The sequence below is a fragment of the Microcaecilia unicolor genome, chromosome 2 (assembly GCF_901765095.1).
Source record: "Microcaecilia unicolor chromosome 2, aMicUni1.1, whole genome shotgun sequence".
Lineage (NCBI taxonomy): Eukaryota > Metazoa > Chordata > Amphibia > Gymnophiona > Siphonopidae > Microcaecilia > Microcaecilia unicolor.
In genome coordinates, this window is record NC_044032.1 from 605,663,302 (window position 1) to 605,681,866 (window position 18,565).

The 18,565-nt window shown below is 41.1% G+C and overlaps 1 protein-coding gene across 2 annotated transcripts in view; it reads right to left on the bottom strand.

Annotated features, from left to right (window-relative positions):
• Nucleotides 1-18,565, bottom strand: part of TMEM144 (transmembrane protein 144) — a 69,886-nt gene that overhangs the window by 14,018 nt on the left and 37,303 nt on the right. For both annotated transcript variants that reach the window (XM_030191605.1, XM_030191606.1), the window contains exons 6-10: nucleotides 17,100-17,181; nucleotides 16,685-16,758; nucleotides 11,113-11,231; nucleotides 5,924-6,043; nucleotides 825-922 (exon numbers count right to left, since the gene is read on the bottom strand). In XM_030191605.1, the coding sequence (XP_030047465.1) occupies nucleotides 825-922; nucleotides 5,924-6,043; nucleotides 11,113-11,231; nucleotides 16,685-16,758; nucleotides 17,100-17,181 (493 nt within the window). The remainder of the gene's footprint in view (nucleotides 1-824; nucleotides 923-5,923; nucleotides 6,044-11,112; nucleotides 11,232-16,684; nucleotides 16,759-17,099; nucleotides 17,182-18,565) is intronic.

Sequence of the window (18,565 nt, forward strand, 5' to 3'; positions counted from 1 at the left end):
GGGAAGAGGAAGAGATACTGGCTCCAGAGTACGGGGAGGGGACAGACGAGTTATGGTGGACCAGCAGGGGGAGAGACAGAGAGGGAGAGAGAACTGGAATGGGGGAGGAGAAGAGAGGGGAAAATATGCCGGATGGAAAAAAGAAAAAAAAAAAAAAAAAAAAAAAGAGACACTGGACACAGGAGCAAAAAAAAACAAAACACTGAACTATGAAGGGGTGGTGGGAATTGAGATGGAGAGAGATACTGGCCCAGAGTAAGGGATGCAAGAGAAAGGGTTGGGTCACACATACAGAAGAGATGCTGGGCATGGAGGGAGCATAGGGATAGGGACACAGTGGGCAATGCTGGACAGAGAGGGCATAGGGACACAAAGGAAATCCTGATCACAGGAAGAAGGATAGGGACATGGGGGAAATACAGGACAGGTCAAGTTAGGAACACAGAGGGGAGATGCTGAATATAAGAGATGATAGGGACACAGAGGGCAGATTCTGAATATGGAGGAAGGGATATGGACAGGAACACAGAGGGGAGATGCTGGTTAGGAGGGACATCTCTCTCTGTAATATCTAAATGTTATAAAAGGTATTACTTGCAACTATTTTACCGGCCTTTCTTTCTGCATGATGCCAAACAATTATGTATTCAAACCCCACCCTGGCCTCTGACTCCACCTCTGACTCTGCCTCCTTTAGCCTTCCCAAACATCTGGGCCACCGACCGCCTATGACATTTTCTACTGATGATCTAAATCTATATAATCCACATATTGGGTGGAGCTTTCCTGACCACACTCAAAACTTTGTAGAGCTTGGTACTCACAGCAGCTATTATTGGAAATGTGATAACAGCACTGAGGTAATGATTAGCCAGGAACCAGCAGCAATTGCCTATTCCCCAGAGAACACCAGAGATGAATCCTAGAAACGACAAACAGCATTGTTCTATTACAAAAATTGTGTCTATGCCCACAGTACATTCAGTAAACAATTAGATCCAAAACTATAAATTTATAGTTGGGCCCTTAACTTTCCAAAGGTGGGCTTTGGTAACTGAACGCTTTGGTTAGAAATACCTCTGTATGAAAGCATTCATACAGTGCACACACACAGTTCCACAACGAGGCATCCAAACTACAGATGTTATTTTTTTTCAGTGTTTTTAAATGAGTGTGTATAGAGCCAATGGAAGACTAGTGGTAAGCATCCAGTGCACAGCACACACAAACATACACAAACACATACCTTCTGTGTCAGTAATGTTGGGAAATTCTTGCACTTGGAAGTCCTACCTGGCTTTTTCAATGAGATGCATGGGAGGACCTATGCTGTGTGCTGTGCTGACTTACAAGAAGCCAGTATGAACCCTGCCTCTTTGCTGACATCTCCTGGGGGGGGGGGGGGGGGGGGGCTGAAGGGGTCATCTCTTAACCATGCTGTTCTAGTTGACTTGTGTTGTTTAACTAAGGTCTTGGGAGGATGTAATTTCAGCCTATATGGAAAGCCTGGAAGACTGGGTACTGGAAGGGAACGTACGGTCTTATGGCTATTAATCTGTGACTGGCAGAAATGTGGGTAGGCTGTTTGATATATTTGTTTTTAAATGGATGGATAGCTGTTTTAACTGGAAGTTACTGTATGTAATCATGTGCGCTGCCACTCTTCTTACAATACCTGTCAGACTGAGGAGAGACATCAGGATACAAAATAAGGGGGATGGGGACGATCAAGATGTTTCATATCCATCCGGACAGTGATATAATAATCCTTGTTGGTTTAATCAACACCTGCTAGGTTTGCAGGGCTGGTGTTAGACATTCATGGGCCCAGGGCAGAAACTAGGGAGGGAGCCCCAAATCTGGCCTTCAGCCTATGCCTCCTTCAGCATGAGGCAGGCTTGGGAGCCTGTTGTAGTGGAGGGGCCCAGAGCAATTGCCCTGTTTGCCACCCTCTAATGCCGGCCTGGTTTGCTTTTGTGAAGTATGTTGTGAAAACTGTAGGGCTGTTTATAGCTATTCTGCATGCTGTTTCAGATTCTTTCATTTGCAATTTTTCAGTTTGTACTTTGTATTTATCATCTTCATTACTTTTTAATCTTTAATTTTTTTAGGGCTGAATTTGCAATCACGATTAAAGATATATTTTTTTCCCACTGCAGCTCCTTATGACTCTGGGGGATTTGCCTGTTGATATGTCAATGCAATGTCACAATGGTCTATTCCAAGACACCAGCCATTTGTATGCCTAAATTTATACAATACTGCCATTAACGTATGTGTACACTTACGCACACAGATGGCTGTAATGTAACTAACTGCAATTATAGCTTAGGCATAATTGTTAGGGAAGCATTCACAGGGATGGGGCATTGGCATTTCACTACTGGGGCAAATATTTGCACTAGCTATTTACTATTTACAGAATGCTATAAGTTAGAGGTGTAAATGCTGCATTTTAGGCATGCCCATTTATGTCAGACATACACTTTTCCCTGGATTCTATAAATAGCACTACAAATTGCACGTGCAAACTGAGTAATAAGCCAATTAACATGCACATCTTGCTACATGCTATTCTATAAAGATGCACATGCAAATCTTTCAGCATGTAACTGAAAAGGGGGCATGGCTATGGTAGAGGAATGGGTGGGTCAAGTTCATTAACTAAAGATGTGCGCAGTATTCCAGAATTCAGGGGATCCATGCCTAATTTACGCGCAAGGATTTGGTGTAAATCCTCACTCCCAAAAGTTGGGTGCGGATCTCGGCACTATGCGTTATTCTATACATGGTGTCCAACTCAGAGTGCTGGTTACAGAATAGTACTCACTGTGCGTTTTTTTTTTTTTATCGGCGCCCAAATTTGGGCACCATTTACAGAATCTAGTCCTTGGTGTAAATGTGCGTACCTACGTTTATGCGTACCAATGCTCGTTTATTGCTAGTATTCTACAAGAATACTTTTGTGCTTAAGCAATCTTATAAAATATGGTGCCTAAATGTTGGCACCCTGTAATAGAATTGTCTCCTCTAAGTTTAAGTGACATTTGGTACAGTTATTTCTTCCTCTCTTGTTCTTTTAATCAGATTAAGGGGCCCTTTTACTAAGCAACATAAGAGTCTATGCGCGCCCGATGCACACCAAAATGGAGTTACCTACCACATGGCTACTGTGTGGCCCTTGTGTAATTTAATTTTTGGAGCTTGTCCGCTACGCGCACCCGAAAAATATTTTTTTTATTTTCTGGCGCACATCAGTTATGCGCGCCAAGTGGCATTTGGAGCATGTAGGTCATGACCACCCAGTTACCGTGTAAGACTTTACTGCTAGGTCAATGGCTGGCGGTAAGGTCTCAGACCCAAAATGGACACGCGGCAATTTTCATTCTGCTGCACGTCCATTTTCGGCAAAAATTTTTAAAAGGCGTTTTTTTGCAGGTGCGCTGAAAAATGATTCTGCACGCGCCCAAAACACATGTCTACACTACCGCAAGCCATTTTTTAGCGCACTCGAGTAAAAGGACCCCTCAGAGGGTTGACCAAGGGGCTCAGTGGCAGTTCTGTACATTGAAAGACTGAAAAACTTTTTTTCTGGTGGATTCTTCCTGAGGCAGAAACAAAACAAGGGAGCCCCTTGTTGAGCAGTTACATTGTGCTACAGTTGAATTAATTGAAACTTGACCCGGCTTGATGTTTTGTAGAAGCCAATGGTTTTTGTGACCACCCAGGTGGAGAAGCTAAGTGAAAAAATGTTCTCTATACACATGTAGTAATGTTTATAGTTTTCAGTATTACATAAGTACATAAGTAATGCCACACTGGGAAAAGACCAAGGGTCCATCGAGTCCAGCATCCTGTCCACGACAGCGGCCAAGCTTCCCAAACGTACAAACATTCTATACATGTTATTCCTAGAATTATGGATTTTTCCCCAAGTCCATTTAGTAGCGGTTTATGGACTTGTCCTTTAGGAAACCGTCTAACTCCTTTTTAAACTCTGCCAAGCTAACCGCCTCCACCACGTTCTCCGGCAACGAATTCCAGAGTTTAATTACGTGTTGGGTGAAGAAACATTTTCTCAGATTGGTTTTAAATTTACTACACTGTAGTTTCATCGCATGCCCCCTAGTCCTAGTATTTTTGGAAAGTGCGAACAGACGCTTCACATCCACCTGCTCCAGTCCACTCATTTTATATACCTCTATCATGTCTCCCCTCAGCCGTCTCTTCTCCAAGCTAAAAAGCCTTAGCCTCCTTAGTCTTTCTTCATAGGGAAGTCGTCCCATCCCCGCTATCATTTTAGTCGCCCTTCGCTGCACCTTTTCCAATTCCACTATATCTTTCTTGAGATGCGGCGACCAGAATTGAACACAATGATTTGACATTAACCCTGTAGATTACCGTTAAATATTTTCCTGTTTTTTGGCTGCAAAGGTTTTCTCCATACAGGAGTTATTTTCCATTGCAGTTTGTTTCAGAGGACAACTGAAACCTACGATAAGGGCCATTTAAAGGGGAAGACCATCTTTGTAGGTGCCCCTGGCTGTTGAGGTTTCCTTTCTTTAAGATTTATATTATAGATCATCCCTGGGGTTAAAGTCAAGAATTAGAGCAAATTATTTAGTAATTGATTTCATGTTATTTTTGCTCTCCAGTATAGGGTTTTGTTTTTTTTTTAGTTCTGTACATTGCCATACGAAGGAACCCAAGTTCAACTTTCAGCTTATTTTCTGTTCTCCAGTTTGGCTTGGGATGCTGTGCAAGGGGGCATCTTGAGCCCCAGGAGAAAAGCATCAGTTATGCCACAACAACAGTGACAGCAATAATGGAGTGATGCCAAGGAGTCCAAAACATGTAAAAGTTACTTCTATTTATTCAGAATGGAGGTAGAAAGTCATCTACAAAGGTGAACTCTCGCAGCTGGAGAAAGACGACACAGCAGTGTTTCGGCATAAATACCTGCATCAGGAATCTAGTATGCTAGAAAACTATGATTACCGTATGTCAAATGACAACTGAAATACACACACAGTCAATGATGCCAAATAAAGCCACTCAACTTTATTCTTTTTTTTCTGAACTACAATAGTTTTCGTTAGAGTTACCTGCACGCATATTTTATTTGCCATGTCAAAGTGTGTTTTTCCAGCTGTAAGAGTTCACCTTGTAGACGACTTTTTACCACTATTCTGAATAAACAGAAGTGACTTTTACATTTGTTGAACTTCTTGGTTCTCTCTCCTGGACCTCACTCCATTACTGCTGTTTGTTCTCCATTAGGATTTTTTCCTTCTTTTTCCTGCTATGACAATAGTGACACCTGGTGGCTGGCTGGGGACTCATGACTGTAAAGTTCCAGAAAGTACCTTGGGGGGGGGGGGGGGGGGGGGGTCTTTTACTAAAGATTAGCTCGAGTTATCTGCAGCAGGGCCCATAGGAATAAAATGTGCCCTGTTTCAGATAACTCAAGCTAATCTTTAACTCAACTCTTCCCCTCTAAGATCCCCTAATGAGCCTGTCACACAGGAACCTTATTATTCCACAATATCACCTTGTATTTGTTCATACCGGTATTGGCGAACGCCGATACGGTAATATGTAAGCCACATTGAGCCTGCAAATAGGTGGGAAAATGTGGGATACAAATGTAACAAATAAACAAAATAAAAGACCCCCTTAGTTCACAGTATCCAACCAAAGACCAATGCTACTACAATGGATGCACTATGTACAGTATTAAAAAAAAACAAAACCCAAAAACCTGAAGAATAGGACACCGCTAGGTCACAATATTAGCTTAACAGAAATTTTTTCTTTCCCCTCAATAATGTATTATAAAATAAGAGATGAAAATCCAAGAACAAAAAAAACCCAAAAGATGAAATCCAAGTTTGTAATTTTGAATTATCGATAAGACACATACCTGGCAATATTGCTTCTGGGTATAATTTAGGATGATTTTTCATGACTGCACAGTAGATCAGGAAGTAGACTGTACTCATCAGAAAGATGCCACTGAAATGTGCAAACACATAGTCCAAGTCTGGAAAAAAACATTAAAGTTAATCAAGAAATCAGTAATACAAATTCATCTTACATTTCACAGGTGCTTGGTAAATAAGTACTTTAGGAATCTTCTATACACAGTTCTGAGTAATGGCAAGTGAAGTGTGTAATAATATTGGATTTACATTTTAAAATGCAGAAGAACAGGGCTCCGTGTTAGTGTTTTTTCACATCAGAAATGGTTATAAGTTCTTACCATGCTTATATACACTAAAATTCACTGGCATTAAGTGGGGTTTTCTAGTATCGGAAGTATCTTGTAGCAAATAATACTGTCTCCTACAGTATTCCTCAGGTATGGATGGGTGCTGAGAAAGTGTATGAACTGCCCTAGCAAACTCTATATTCTCCAAATATGATTAGATCCAAATCTAAACTCGGACAAAGAAAACATCTTTGAATAACTCAGACACAATGGATCTATTTCTTTTATTCAAACCAAGAGATATTCAACAAGCATTCTTGTATGAAAAAAAAATACAAGACTCTTGTATTCAGTAACTGGTGGAATCTCCTTGAGCAGCAACAACAATTATTACTGCTACTGTTGATCAGTCTCTTGACATTGCCCTTGAAGAATTTTGGCCCATTCTACCATACAGAACACTGACACTTGCTATCTTGCATGAAGAGCTCATTTCAACAGGGTTTAGGATAGGAATTGGATTTGGCCAATGCAAATAATGAAATCTCTTTTTCAGTCATTACGTAGTAGATTTCTTTAAATGTTTACAATTATCTCCCCACAAGCCCCACTTTGGCTCAATTTCAGCTCATGGACAGATGGCCTGATATTCTCCTTTAGAATATTCTGATATAAAGCAGAATTAATGGTTCCATCGATGATGGCAATCTATCCAGGTCCTGAGACAGCAAACAGCTCCAAACTGTGCTATCTCCACAGGAATAGAAGACAATGTTTGGTTTTTGCCCAACAAGATGTTTGTTAGTGGGCAGGAAAAGTAACTCATTCGTCCGACAAGTGTTATTTTGAAAGTCTCACTGATCATCTAGATGCTCTTTGCCAAATGTAAGATGAGCAGCAATGTTTTTTTAAAAGAGTAGTTTCTCCCTAGCTATTTTCCCCATGAACACAACTCCTGTTTATGTTTCTTTTTTAATTTAATGGATTGTCAATCTACATCACAGCCAAATCTAGGCGGTTTAACAATTACAATAAATATAAAAGAAGCAAAAGAACTCCAGTAATGTATAGAAAAGAGCACTTATTGCTTAGACCATTCATCCAATATGAACAATAACAAGGTATGTTAATGATGTTTTGTTTTTTTTTGTTACATTTGTACCCTGCGCTTTCCCACTCATGGCAGTCTCAATGTGGCTTACATGGGGCAATGGAGGGTTAAGTGATTTGCCCAGAGTCACAAGGAGCTGCCTGTGCTGGGAATTGAACTCAGTTCCTCAGGACCAAAGTCCACCACCCTAACCACTAGGCCACTCCTCCATTGGCAACATTCCATGTACAAGTCGGCCCTTGCAGATCACCAATGTGGCCGCGCAGGCTTCTGCTTCTGTGAGTCTGACGTCCTGCACGTACGTGCAGGACGTCAGACTCACAGAAGCAGAAGCCTGCGCAGCCTTCTACATGGAATGTTGCTAGTGGAATAGCAACATTCCATGTAGAATCTCCAATAGTAGCAACATTCCATGTAGAATCTCCAATAGTATCTATTTTATTTTTGTTACATTTGTACCCTGCGCTTTCCCACTCATGGCAGGCTCAATGCGGCTTACATGGGGCAATGGAGGGTTAAGTGATTTGCCCAGAGTCACAAGGAGCTGCCTGTGCTGGGAATTGAACTCAGTTCCTCAGGACCAAAGTCCACCACCCTAACCACTAGGCCACTCCTCCATTGGCAACATTCCATGTACAAGTCGGCCCTTGCAGATCACCAATGTGGCCGCGCAGGCTTCTGTTTCTGTGAGTCTGACGTCCTGCACGTACGTGCAGGACGTCAGACTCACAGAAGCAGAAGCCTGCGCAGCCTTCTACATGGAATGTTGCTAGTGGAATAGCAACATTCCATGTAGAATCTCCAATAGTAGCAACAGAATCTCCAATAGTAGCAACATTCCATGTAGAATCTCCAATAGTATCTATTTTATTTTTGTTACATTTGTACCCTGCGCTTTCCCACTCATGGCAGTCTCAATGTGGCTTACATGGGGCAATGGAGGGTTAAGTGATTTGCCCAGAGTCACAAGGAGCTGCCTGTGCTGGGAATTGAACTCAGTTCCTCAGGACCAAAGTCCACCACCCTAACCACTAGGCCACTCCTCCATTGGCAACATTCCATGTACAAGTCGGCCCTTGCAGATCACCAATGTGGCCGCGCAGGCTTCTGCTTCTGTGAGTCTGACGTCCTGCACGTACGTGCAGGACGTCAGACTCACAGAAGCAGAAGCCTGCGCAGCCTTCTACATGGAATGTTGCTAGTGGAATAGCAACATTCCATGTAGAATCTCCAATAGTAGCAACAGAATCTCCAATAGTAGCAACATTCCATGTAGAATCTCCAATAGTAGCAACATTCCATGTAGAATCTCCAATAGTATCTATTTTATTTTTGTTACATTTGTACCCTGCGCTTTCCCACTCATGGCAGGCTCAATGCGGCTTACATGGGGCAATGGAGGGTTAAGTGATTTGCCCAGAGTCACAAGGAGCTGCCTGTGCTGGGAATTGAACTCAGTTCCTCAGGACCAAAGTCCACCACCCTAACCACTAGGCCACTCCTCCACTCCCACATCACCAAGACCTCAAAAGCTTCCCAAAAAAGATGCACCTTTAGTTTAGATTTAAACTGCACGTAGGATACTACCTGTCTAATCTCAGATGGCTAACCATTCCATAAACTAGGAGTAAAATAAAAAGAAGCACTACGAAGGGTGGACTCCCATCATGCCTGTGAGGGACCCGGTAGGACTAATTTGCAGTCAATAAGAGAATGTAAAAGACGGGGTGGTGCATGATACTGTTAAAGCAGCTAAGTAATCAAGAGTGCCATTATAAACAGCCTTAAAAGTCAAAGTAATAATTTTAAAATGAATCCAATGCTTTACTGGGAACCAATGTCATTTCAAAAACAAAGTGGTAACGTTGTCTCTCCATTTTGCCTTGCACAAAAAGCATGCCGCTGTATTCTGAAATCCCTGCATCTATTTGAAATGTAAGATGTACATGATAATATGTATGTAAAGCTTCTGTATCCACAAAATAGCGTATGCAGAATAATTGTCTCAGGACTTAAAAACCCCAAAACAAACATTTTAAGAACTGAAGGTCATATACTGCATTTTAAATGATTTTTTTTAAATAAATGCAGTTATTGTAAGGAGAATACAGTATGTTTTCGCGGTGGGCGTGTCCTGCGTGCCGACCGTCCCGCGAAGCTTCTTCCGGTTGGTGGGGGCTGCCGCGGACGTCACCCCAGTCGTGAGAACAAGCAGCCTGCTTGTCCTCGGAGAAAGTATGTTTTCACTCTTATGTTCTCTTCTTTTTTACCTGGATGTTTCTATCATTTTGTTGATATTTCATTATTTAAATTTATCATGTGCATGATACATTTTGCATAGATGTGTTTTTACCGATTTTTGTACTGAAGACTTCAATAAAGTAATTTTCTGGACACCACTGTTGTGAGGACTTTTTCTTAGTCTCCTCCACTGCTGTGTACCTGCTGTGTTGTATCAGTGGAGGATACTCTTTTGTGCTTGTAGTGTTTGGACCTTATTAACGAAACAAAATACGGGAAAAAATCTTTAGCAAATACGCCCTATGGTCTGCACCTCTCTGCTGCCCTTGTTTTGGGGACAAACTATACAGATGAACATTACTTTTGGAATTTGGTGTTTGTTCTTTTTTAGGGTTTACGTTCCTCACAAAGAACAGCCATATCTCCAACAAATAATTATTACCTGAATTGGTTATTACTCTATCATTAACTTTCTCTTTGCTTAATATACAATTTCCCATTCATAAATAGCTTTTCTAAATGTTAAACATCCATATGTATGCCAGTATGTTTATGATACTGTATTGTAAAATTGGATTCTTACAACAAATTACTTTCTTATGCATTATTCTTTGTTATGTATCCTATACTGTTTATTGTAAGCCACATTGAACTCAAACTTGTTTGTGATAATGTGGGATATAAATGGCACAAATACATACATAAATAAATAATGCTTAAAAATGCTTATCGTGGGATATGCTCAGGCGTCCTGTGGCAAGATCCCAATCTGTGTATGGAAACCGCACACTAAAAAAATATTTTTATATTTTCTGTAGAGGAGGTGCGGCAGGGGGTGGAGAATGGGTATTTCTATGCTAATCAGTGCATCTACATTACTGTGTGCTGATTATAGTGTGTGAGCCCTTACCACCTACAAAATGAGTGACAATAGCAAACTGGCCATTTCCCAGCTGCAGGAAAAATGGCCTTAGCGCATAGGAAAACCCAAATATTGGTGCACTAAGGGCCCTGTTTACTAAGCTGTGTTATAGGCGCGTTAGCATTTTTAAAGCGCATTAACCATGTACAAGCGTTAACTGTGTACGCGCCTACACGGTTAGTGCACGCGCTAATTACAGGCGTGTTAAAAACACTAACGCACCTTAATAAACAGGGCCCTAAGTCTAACTTTTCCCACAACTTGGTAAATGGACCCCTAAGATACCACTGACTGTTGAGAGGAATATTTGGCTCTATATCACAGCACCATTTCATCTGTAAATATTATTCTGCATCTCTTCAAATTTTTGCAGAATAAGAATCCTTATGACTGACAATTATATTTTTACACTATTGTACTGTGGGAATACTGCCTTACCAGCAGAAATATGTAGAGATAATTATCCAATGAAACACAATACAACAAAAGAGACATGCTCTGTGTGATTAAAGATGTCATTTTTTTTTTTTTAAACATTTTCTGAAGTTTGGATAATTTGCATTTCAAAAGTATTGTCTCTGTGCAAATGAAACAAAACATTTGCTGAAAATGTAGGTCTAATCTTACCATATTGACTTGCTCCTGCGTACATGCTTTCATTTCTTCTAGCATGGTCCTTGATGTATAGGACTGGAATGAAACAGGATCCATACAATATCCCAGCTACTACTGCCATACTGCAGCCTCTTTTTAAAACAAAATTGTGAAGAGTATTTTACAAAAGGCACCACAAGAGAGTGTGAGACAGTGACAAGATGAAAATGCAGTTATGTGAGTAATTGCTGATCTATTATTGTTCATCTTTTTTCTTTTCCTTTGAAAATTGGGTTTTGTTTTTATTGATGCTGTTATCTGCCTTGAAACTTGATTTACTTGACAGAAGCAGAATAAAAATATCAAAGTTAAATCCCATTGCACCAGAATGCCTACACAAGTTGAAAACTGCTACAAAGTGACTGAAAATGAGGTTTGAATTCTCTCATATTTATGAGTCTCCAGTATCAGAACAGCATTGAATGTATTCACAATTACTTTAGAAAAGGAGCAATTAGGTCTTATCTGCTAATTCAGCAACAGGACGGCGACAGAGTAGGACGCACCTGTGTGAGCTCCAGGCTCCGAGCAAAACGGAGCCAGGCAGAGGCAGCTGACGGCACCTGGGAAGCCCATGCGGGGTCGGTGAGAGGCACTGCTGCTCCAGGCTCCGAGGAAAGCGAAGCCAGGCTCAAGCAGCTGACAGCACCTGAGAAGCCCGTGAGGGATTGGTGAGCAGCACCACTGCCGCCTTTGGAGCAGGAGAGGCAACCGAACCTCTTCCACCGGGGGACCACACGAGGCTTGCCCACCAGCCCTCCCAGAGCAGAGCGAGGCGACCGAGCCTCTCACCACAGAGCACCGCACAACGGTCGCGCTCCCAGCCCGCTGGTCCTCAGAAGGCAGCAGAACGGAAAAGCATTCTAACAGACGCAAGGACCTGAAACGGGGCAGAAAAGGCAGATCTGTGCGAAAACACACTTATGCACCCATTTATAGAATAGTGTCTAAGAGTTTCCATGCAGATCTGCAAAGGAGACGTAACGATGGGTGGGTCAGGGTTGTTCACTTAAGATGTGTGCAACATTACAGAATAGTGTGGATCTGTGCCCTACTTGTGCGCTGGGATTTACACCTGGTTTCAGTTTATTTATTTTATTTATTGCATTTGTATCCCACATTTTCCCACCTCTTTGCAGGCTCAACGTGGCTTACAATACATCATGAATGGTGGAAATATATAAAAGAATATACATTTAGTATTACATAAGGATGTTGGGTTACATGATAATGATGAAACATGATAATAGTGTAGCAATCAAATATTATAAGACAATTCTGGATTTATGTGTAGGAGTTCACATTTGTTGATCTTTATGGTATGCCTTGTTGAAGAGATGGGTCTTCAGTAGTTTGCGGAAGTTAGTTAATTCATAGGTCGTTTTCAGGCTGCGTGGCAGCGCGTTCCAGAATTGCGTGGTCAAGTAGGAAAAGGTTGACACATGCGTTAGTTTGTATTTTAGACCTTTACAGTTGGGGAAGTGAAGATTGAGGAATGTGCGGGATGATTTTTTAGCATTCCTGGTTGGTAAGTCAATCAGGTCTGACATGTAGGCTGGGGCATCTCCATGAATGATTTTGTGAACTAGGGTCTAACTCTTCACGTCTAAAGTTGAGCACGGATCCCAGCACTACACGCTATTCCATAAAGGGTGACCATCTCGGAAAGCCTGTTATACTACTACTTATTTCTATAGCACTAGTAGACGTACACAGCGCTCTACGCTTGAACATGAAGAGACAGTCTCTGCTCAACACAGTCTACAATCTAATTAAGACAAACAAACAGGACAAAGAAGGAATAAAAGAATTACTAAGGTAGGTATGAAAAACATGGGTACTGAACAAGTGAATGGGGTTAGGAGTTAAACGCAGCATAAAAAATGTGGGCTTTTAGCCTAGATTTGAAGACGGCCAGAGATAGAGCATGACGTACCGGCTCAGGAAGTCTATTCCAGGCATATGGTGCAGAAAGATAAAAGGAACTGAGTCCTTTTATGGAGTTAGCAGTGGAGACAGAGAGATTTAACCAGTGAACGGAGTTCCCGGGGTGGAGTGAGGGAGAGATAAGAGTGGAGAGGTACCGAGGAGCTGCAGAGTGAATAAGAGGAGCTTGAACTGTATGCGGAAACAGATAGGAAGCCAATGATGTGACTTGAGGAGAGGCTAATATGAGAATAGCGACACTGGCGGAATATAAGTCGTACAGCAGAATTTTGAACAGATTGAAAGGGAGAGAGATGGCTTAGTGGGAGACCTGTGAGAAGCAAGTTGCAGAAGTCTAAGCAAGAGGTGATCAGAGTGTGGATAAGGGTTCTGGTACTGTGCTCAGAAAGGAAAGGACGAATTTTGGTGATATTATAGAGAAAGATACAATAGGTTTTAGCAGTCTGTGCAGAGAAGGAGAGAGAGGAGTTGAATATGACCCCAAGGTTACGAGCTGATGAGATAGGGAGGATGAGAGTGTTATCCACAGAGATAGAGAATGGGGGAAGAGGAGAGGTTGGAGAGCTCAGTCTTGGTCATGTTTAGTTTCCGATGGCAGTGAGACATCCAGGCAGTGTTGTTGGAGGTGCACTTATGAAGGCCTAGATCATGCAGTTCCAGTGCTGGTAATATTTAATATAAAGAACTAATCTTAATCTACAGACGTTTGAAGTGTGGAGACCCCTTTTTCTTCTGTGGATTACAAAAGAAATAAACAAGGCCATTTGGTGTCCAACACAAGCAAATAGCCCACCCCTTCCTCTGGCCAGGTAATTGAAAGACAATGAGTCATGTGACCACTGTTTAAGATGAGTGTGTTCAAGAAGGCTAATTGGAGACTTTTAGGCTGCAAAACTAATTACCATGTGAAGGGGGAAAGTAACTGACAGAGATGGAGAGAGACAAGATACTGTGATACAGGAAAGGAGAATGACATTACAAGGGTGGAGACTCTGTGAGAAGGGAATCCTGACTCCTTTTCAAGTGAGAAAAAGATTCTTTTACTGAGGATGTGCTTATTTAACAAAAGGACTGAAATGTATCTTTTAAGGAAATGCAATATTTTTTTTATGTACCTTTTGGCAATTGTAACAAACAAATGACATATCCTGTATGATGTATTCCTGAAAAAAAAAAAACAGTTCTTTGTACTTTGGGCTGAGAAACCCTATATAAATGCATGCTCTGAAAGTGTGTGTGTGTGTGTGTGGGGGGGGGGGGGGGGGGGGGGGGGTGTCGATGAAAATCTTCCTCAGTCTTTAAAAAGACTGAGGAATATATGACCGTTTCCATGGTTCCCCCCTTTTTGTTTATGTTCCTTCACTGTTGTTTCTTATGTGCTGCTCCTAATTTTCTATTATTTCTTAATTTTCATGTTCTTGGGTAAGAATAAACTTTGGTAATGTGAGAAGATTCTCTTGTTTATAGTTGCTTTTGGTACTTATCAGGCCGGTGGTCCTAAGAAACCTATTGGGGGGATTTTGTATGGGTGAGGTGTTGGGTTTTTTGGTTCTGAGACTCAACACTAACAGGCCCAAACATCAGCAATGTCAGACAGGCAGGCTAATATTTTGCTGAAATTTCTGGTGTGGAGAGGTAGATCTGGGAGTCATCAGCATAAAGGTGATACTGAAAACCATGAGATCAGAGCACCAAGGGAAGAAGTATAGATGGAGAAAAGAAGAAGTCCCAAGACAGAGCCAATTTTTTTCGACACTGAATTTTGAGCGCCATTTACTGAATCCAGCCCTATATGACAAGCTTTTTTAATCTTTTATCTTTGTTTTATTACAAATCTTAACTTGTATGATTGATGCTATTCTATCTGTATAATGGCATTCTTGTCTACTTTTTACACGTTAGTACTGTAAGCTGCTCTTCTGACCTGTTCGGCAGATAGAGTGGTATAATTTTTTTAAAACAACACAAAAAACATAAGTTCCAGATTACTGCTAGTACATGGTTTAGAATTCTAAGTAATTAAGTCTTCTCTATGTCCTATACTAATCATATAATTGATACTACCATATATTGGATGCCCTCTCCTTTGGTTTGCAACAGCAGATTTCAAACATGGACAATTTACCTGGCAGTAGAAGGGAGTCTTTGTAATACATGTTAGAGGACCAATCAAAAGTCTGTTGCAGTATATTACCTGAGACCAAAAATGCAAGTGCTCCAACATCTTTTGTGTTGGTCCTGTACCAGACTAGACAATCCCTAAGACTCCAGCTTTCACCATAAACTGAACAGGTAACTCTATCCTGGCAGAAAAAAAAATGTACTTTCAATATTTCTGTATCACAAAAAAATCCGAGTCCTTGGACTGTAAGAACAAACTCAAAAGGGGTAATTTTTTGAAAAGGATTTCCACTAGTAACGGGGTGTCCTGGCAACACGTGTGTGAGGAGTTCATTTTTAAACTTCCAGTGTGTATTTTCCTTCAAACACTATGGTAATTTGGTACTCATGACCTCTACTATAGAAGGTTTCTAAAGGGCACTCCACTAGGGGGCCTTTTTACTAAGCCGAGTAGGTGTGTACGCATATCCTACGCATGCCAATTTGGAGTTACCGCCCGGATGCCGCAGGGCCCGGGCGGTAATTTCATTTTTTATGCACGTCCGCTACTACGTGTGCCGGAAAATAATTTTTATTTTCCTGCACATGGCGGAAACTGGGCGGTAATCATCATTCTACATGCATAGACGATTACTGCATGGTTACCGTGTGAGACCTTACCGCTAAGATGGCGGTGAGGTCTCAGACCCAAAATGGACACGCACCAATTTTTATTTTAACGCATGTCCATTTTCGGCAAAAATTTAAAAAAAGCCTTTTTTACAGGCGCGCTGAAAAATGGATCTGCGCGCCCAAAACACGCGCCTACACCAGCAGAGCCCATTTTTCAGTGCACCTTAGTAAAAGGACCTCTAGGTGTTTCTCCTGAAAAATCAGCTTGCATTGAATTATGACTGAAAATGGCATGAGCTAAATCCAAAATCCCTTTCCGCGGGAGGTGGTGGAAATGAAAACGGTAACAGAATTCAAACACGCGTGGGATAAACAAAGGAATCCTGTTCAGAAGGAATGGATCCTAAGGAGCTTAGCCGGGATTGGGTGGCAGAACCGGTGGCGGGAGGCGGGGATAGTGCTGGGCAGACTTATACGGTCTGTGCCCTGAAAAGGACAGGTACAAATCAAGGTAAGGTATACACAAAAAGTAGCACATATGAGTTTATCTTGTTGGGAAGACTGGATGGACTGTGCAGGTCTTTTTCTGCCGTCATTTACTATGTAAGCATACAAGCTAGAAGAATGGTGGTAATAGGGGAGGGCATGACAACCTAAAAAAATACAATAAACGTTTTTTTTTACCACACACTTTTGTTCCTTCAATACAAAATGTAATTTTAGAAAGTTATATTCTGTGTCTGTCACCTTCTGTTTTTTAAAAACAGGGGTTTCTTTTGTTTTCTATACCTAGATAGAGTACCAACAGCTGATATCCCAGATCAGAGGAGGATGCAGTAATCAGCTTCGACTTCCTTCAACTTACATCAATCTCTTCTTCGAAGGAGAAAGTTTGTCAACCCATGATTCATTGACAGGAACATAATCAGAATTAATGACCTAGAGACAACAAATTAAGAAACATGAAAACCTTAAAACAAATAGCAGCAGACCAGAAAAATGTTTTATTTTACAGTTCAGTTGGATTTACCTAGAATTTGAAAACTACAGCTATTTTATAAAAATTGTAATGACATTTCTTGAATGGTTTCAGTTTTGCAAACCAAACTTTCTCCCTTGTCATCTTTACTAATGAGAATTTTTTTCTTTTGTTGCAATGCCATCTATCAGTGGAGAACGTTACAGCCGTCTCCAAATTATTTTAAATAAACAACTTTTCTCATGCCACTGAATGTCAGATAGTTACTACTTGCAAATGTTCCCTACATTGTATTACTTACACCGTCTCTCAGTAATGGTGCGGATTCCAGTGAAGGGACAGCGCTTTTAATGTCACTTTTCACAAACAGAAAAATGACAGCACTACAATGAAAAAGCATGGCTTACAATCAGTATGACAGTTGCTTTCAAAAATGATTAAATAAAACAAACTTTATGGGACAAATTGTCAAAGATGAACAGTTAAGTGTTTCAGGTCCATATACTTGTACCTATAGAAAAAGGTGACACTTTTCAGGCAGATTAATGAAGCAGCCACTTTCAGATAAGAACCTCATAGCTCATATGATCTGGCCAGTATCTTCCATCTACTGTGTTACTGCAGACCCAACTACATCTCAGCTTCTCTGTCTCTTGCTTTTACCACTGTTCTTTCTCTGGGTCCCACATATGCTTTTTATTCTGTCACTCTGCTGGTAGACAATTCCAGGTACCCCACACTCTGTCAAAAAATATTTCCTCAAAGCCTGTCTCCTTTCAGTGTTACATCAAGTTCTTTTGTGTTTCAGCACCTCTTTTGTAAAAATTGTGAGTTTCCTATACCTTATGAAAATCTGCAAGGCAGGTCAGTACTTCCATTGCATTCCTTCTTTCTTCTAAAGCAGGGGGCTCCCAAACTATGACCTGTAGAGCATGTTTTTCTGGCCTGCCACACTTTCAATACCTATGGATTGGATCCAGTCTATGGAGTAAGGGTTTTTTTTTTGTTCTGTTTTCTTTGCCCGTGTGTAGGGTCAACAGTGTTCTGCTCTGAATATTCCCCTTGTAGCTTTTTCTTCAGTTCTTATTTTTTTATTTTTTAATGAGCCCTGGATTCCAGACCCTTCCTCTCAGCTCAACTAGTCACCAGTTACCAACTGGCCCAGGAGCTAACTAAGTCCAGATCAACTGCATTGTCAGCCCATCACCATCTGCAGGAGACAGAGAAAACTGGCGAGCTTGGTCTGCATGGTACCCTATATAGAACAGAGGTCACAAGTGACTTTATCTCCATCTGCTTGTTGACAGGCACAACCCTTTGGTTCTGGACTGGTTTGGTGAGGATGATAAGGAATCTGCATTATTTATTATACATGTATTTAATGAAGGATGGTACAGTTGTGAGAGACATAGCTGTCAACTCTGCACCACTGTTATTTCACTAAAGAATTTTTCAAAACATTCTGAAGTTCACATAAACAAGGAAAGCTTCATTCTTCTCCTAGTTTACACAGAAAAATGCATGTGCACATACTGTACATATGCACACAAAAGGCTGGAATCAGCACAGGTCTGGAAATTGTGAGCATTAGCATCAGTCATCAGGATTTCAACTTCCCCTGCTGTCCAGCTGTGTTTCTCTCAAAATTATTCCTAACTTACTTTATAATACAAATGATATAAAAAACAGTGATGCCCCTATTGACTTACGGATTGGCATTATGACACATTAAGCATTAGTAAACAGGAGCCTAATTAACTATTCACA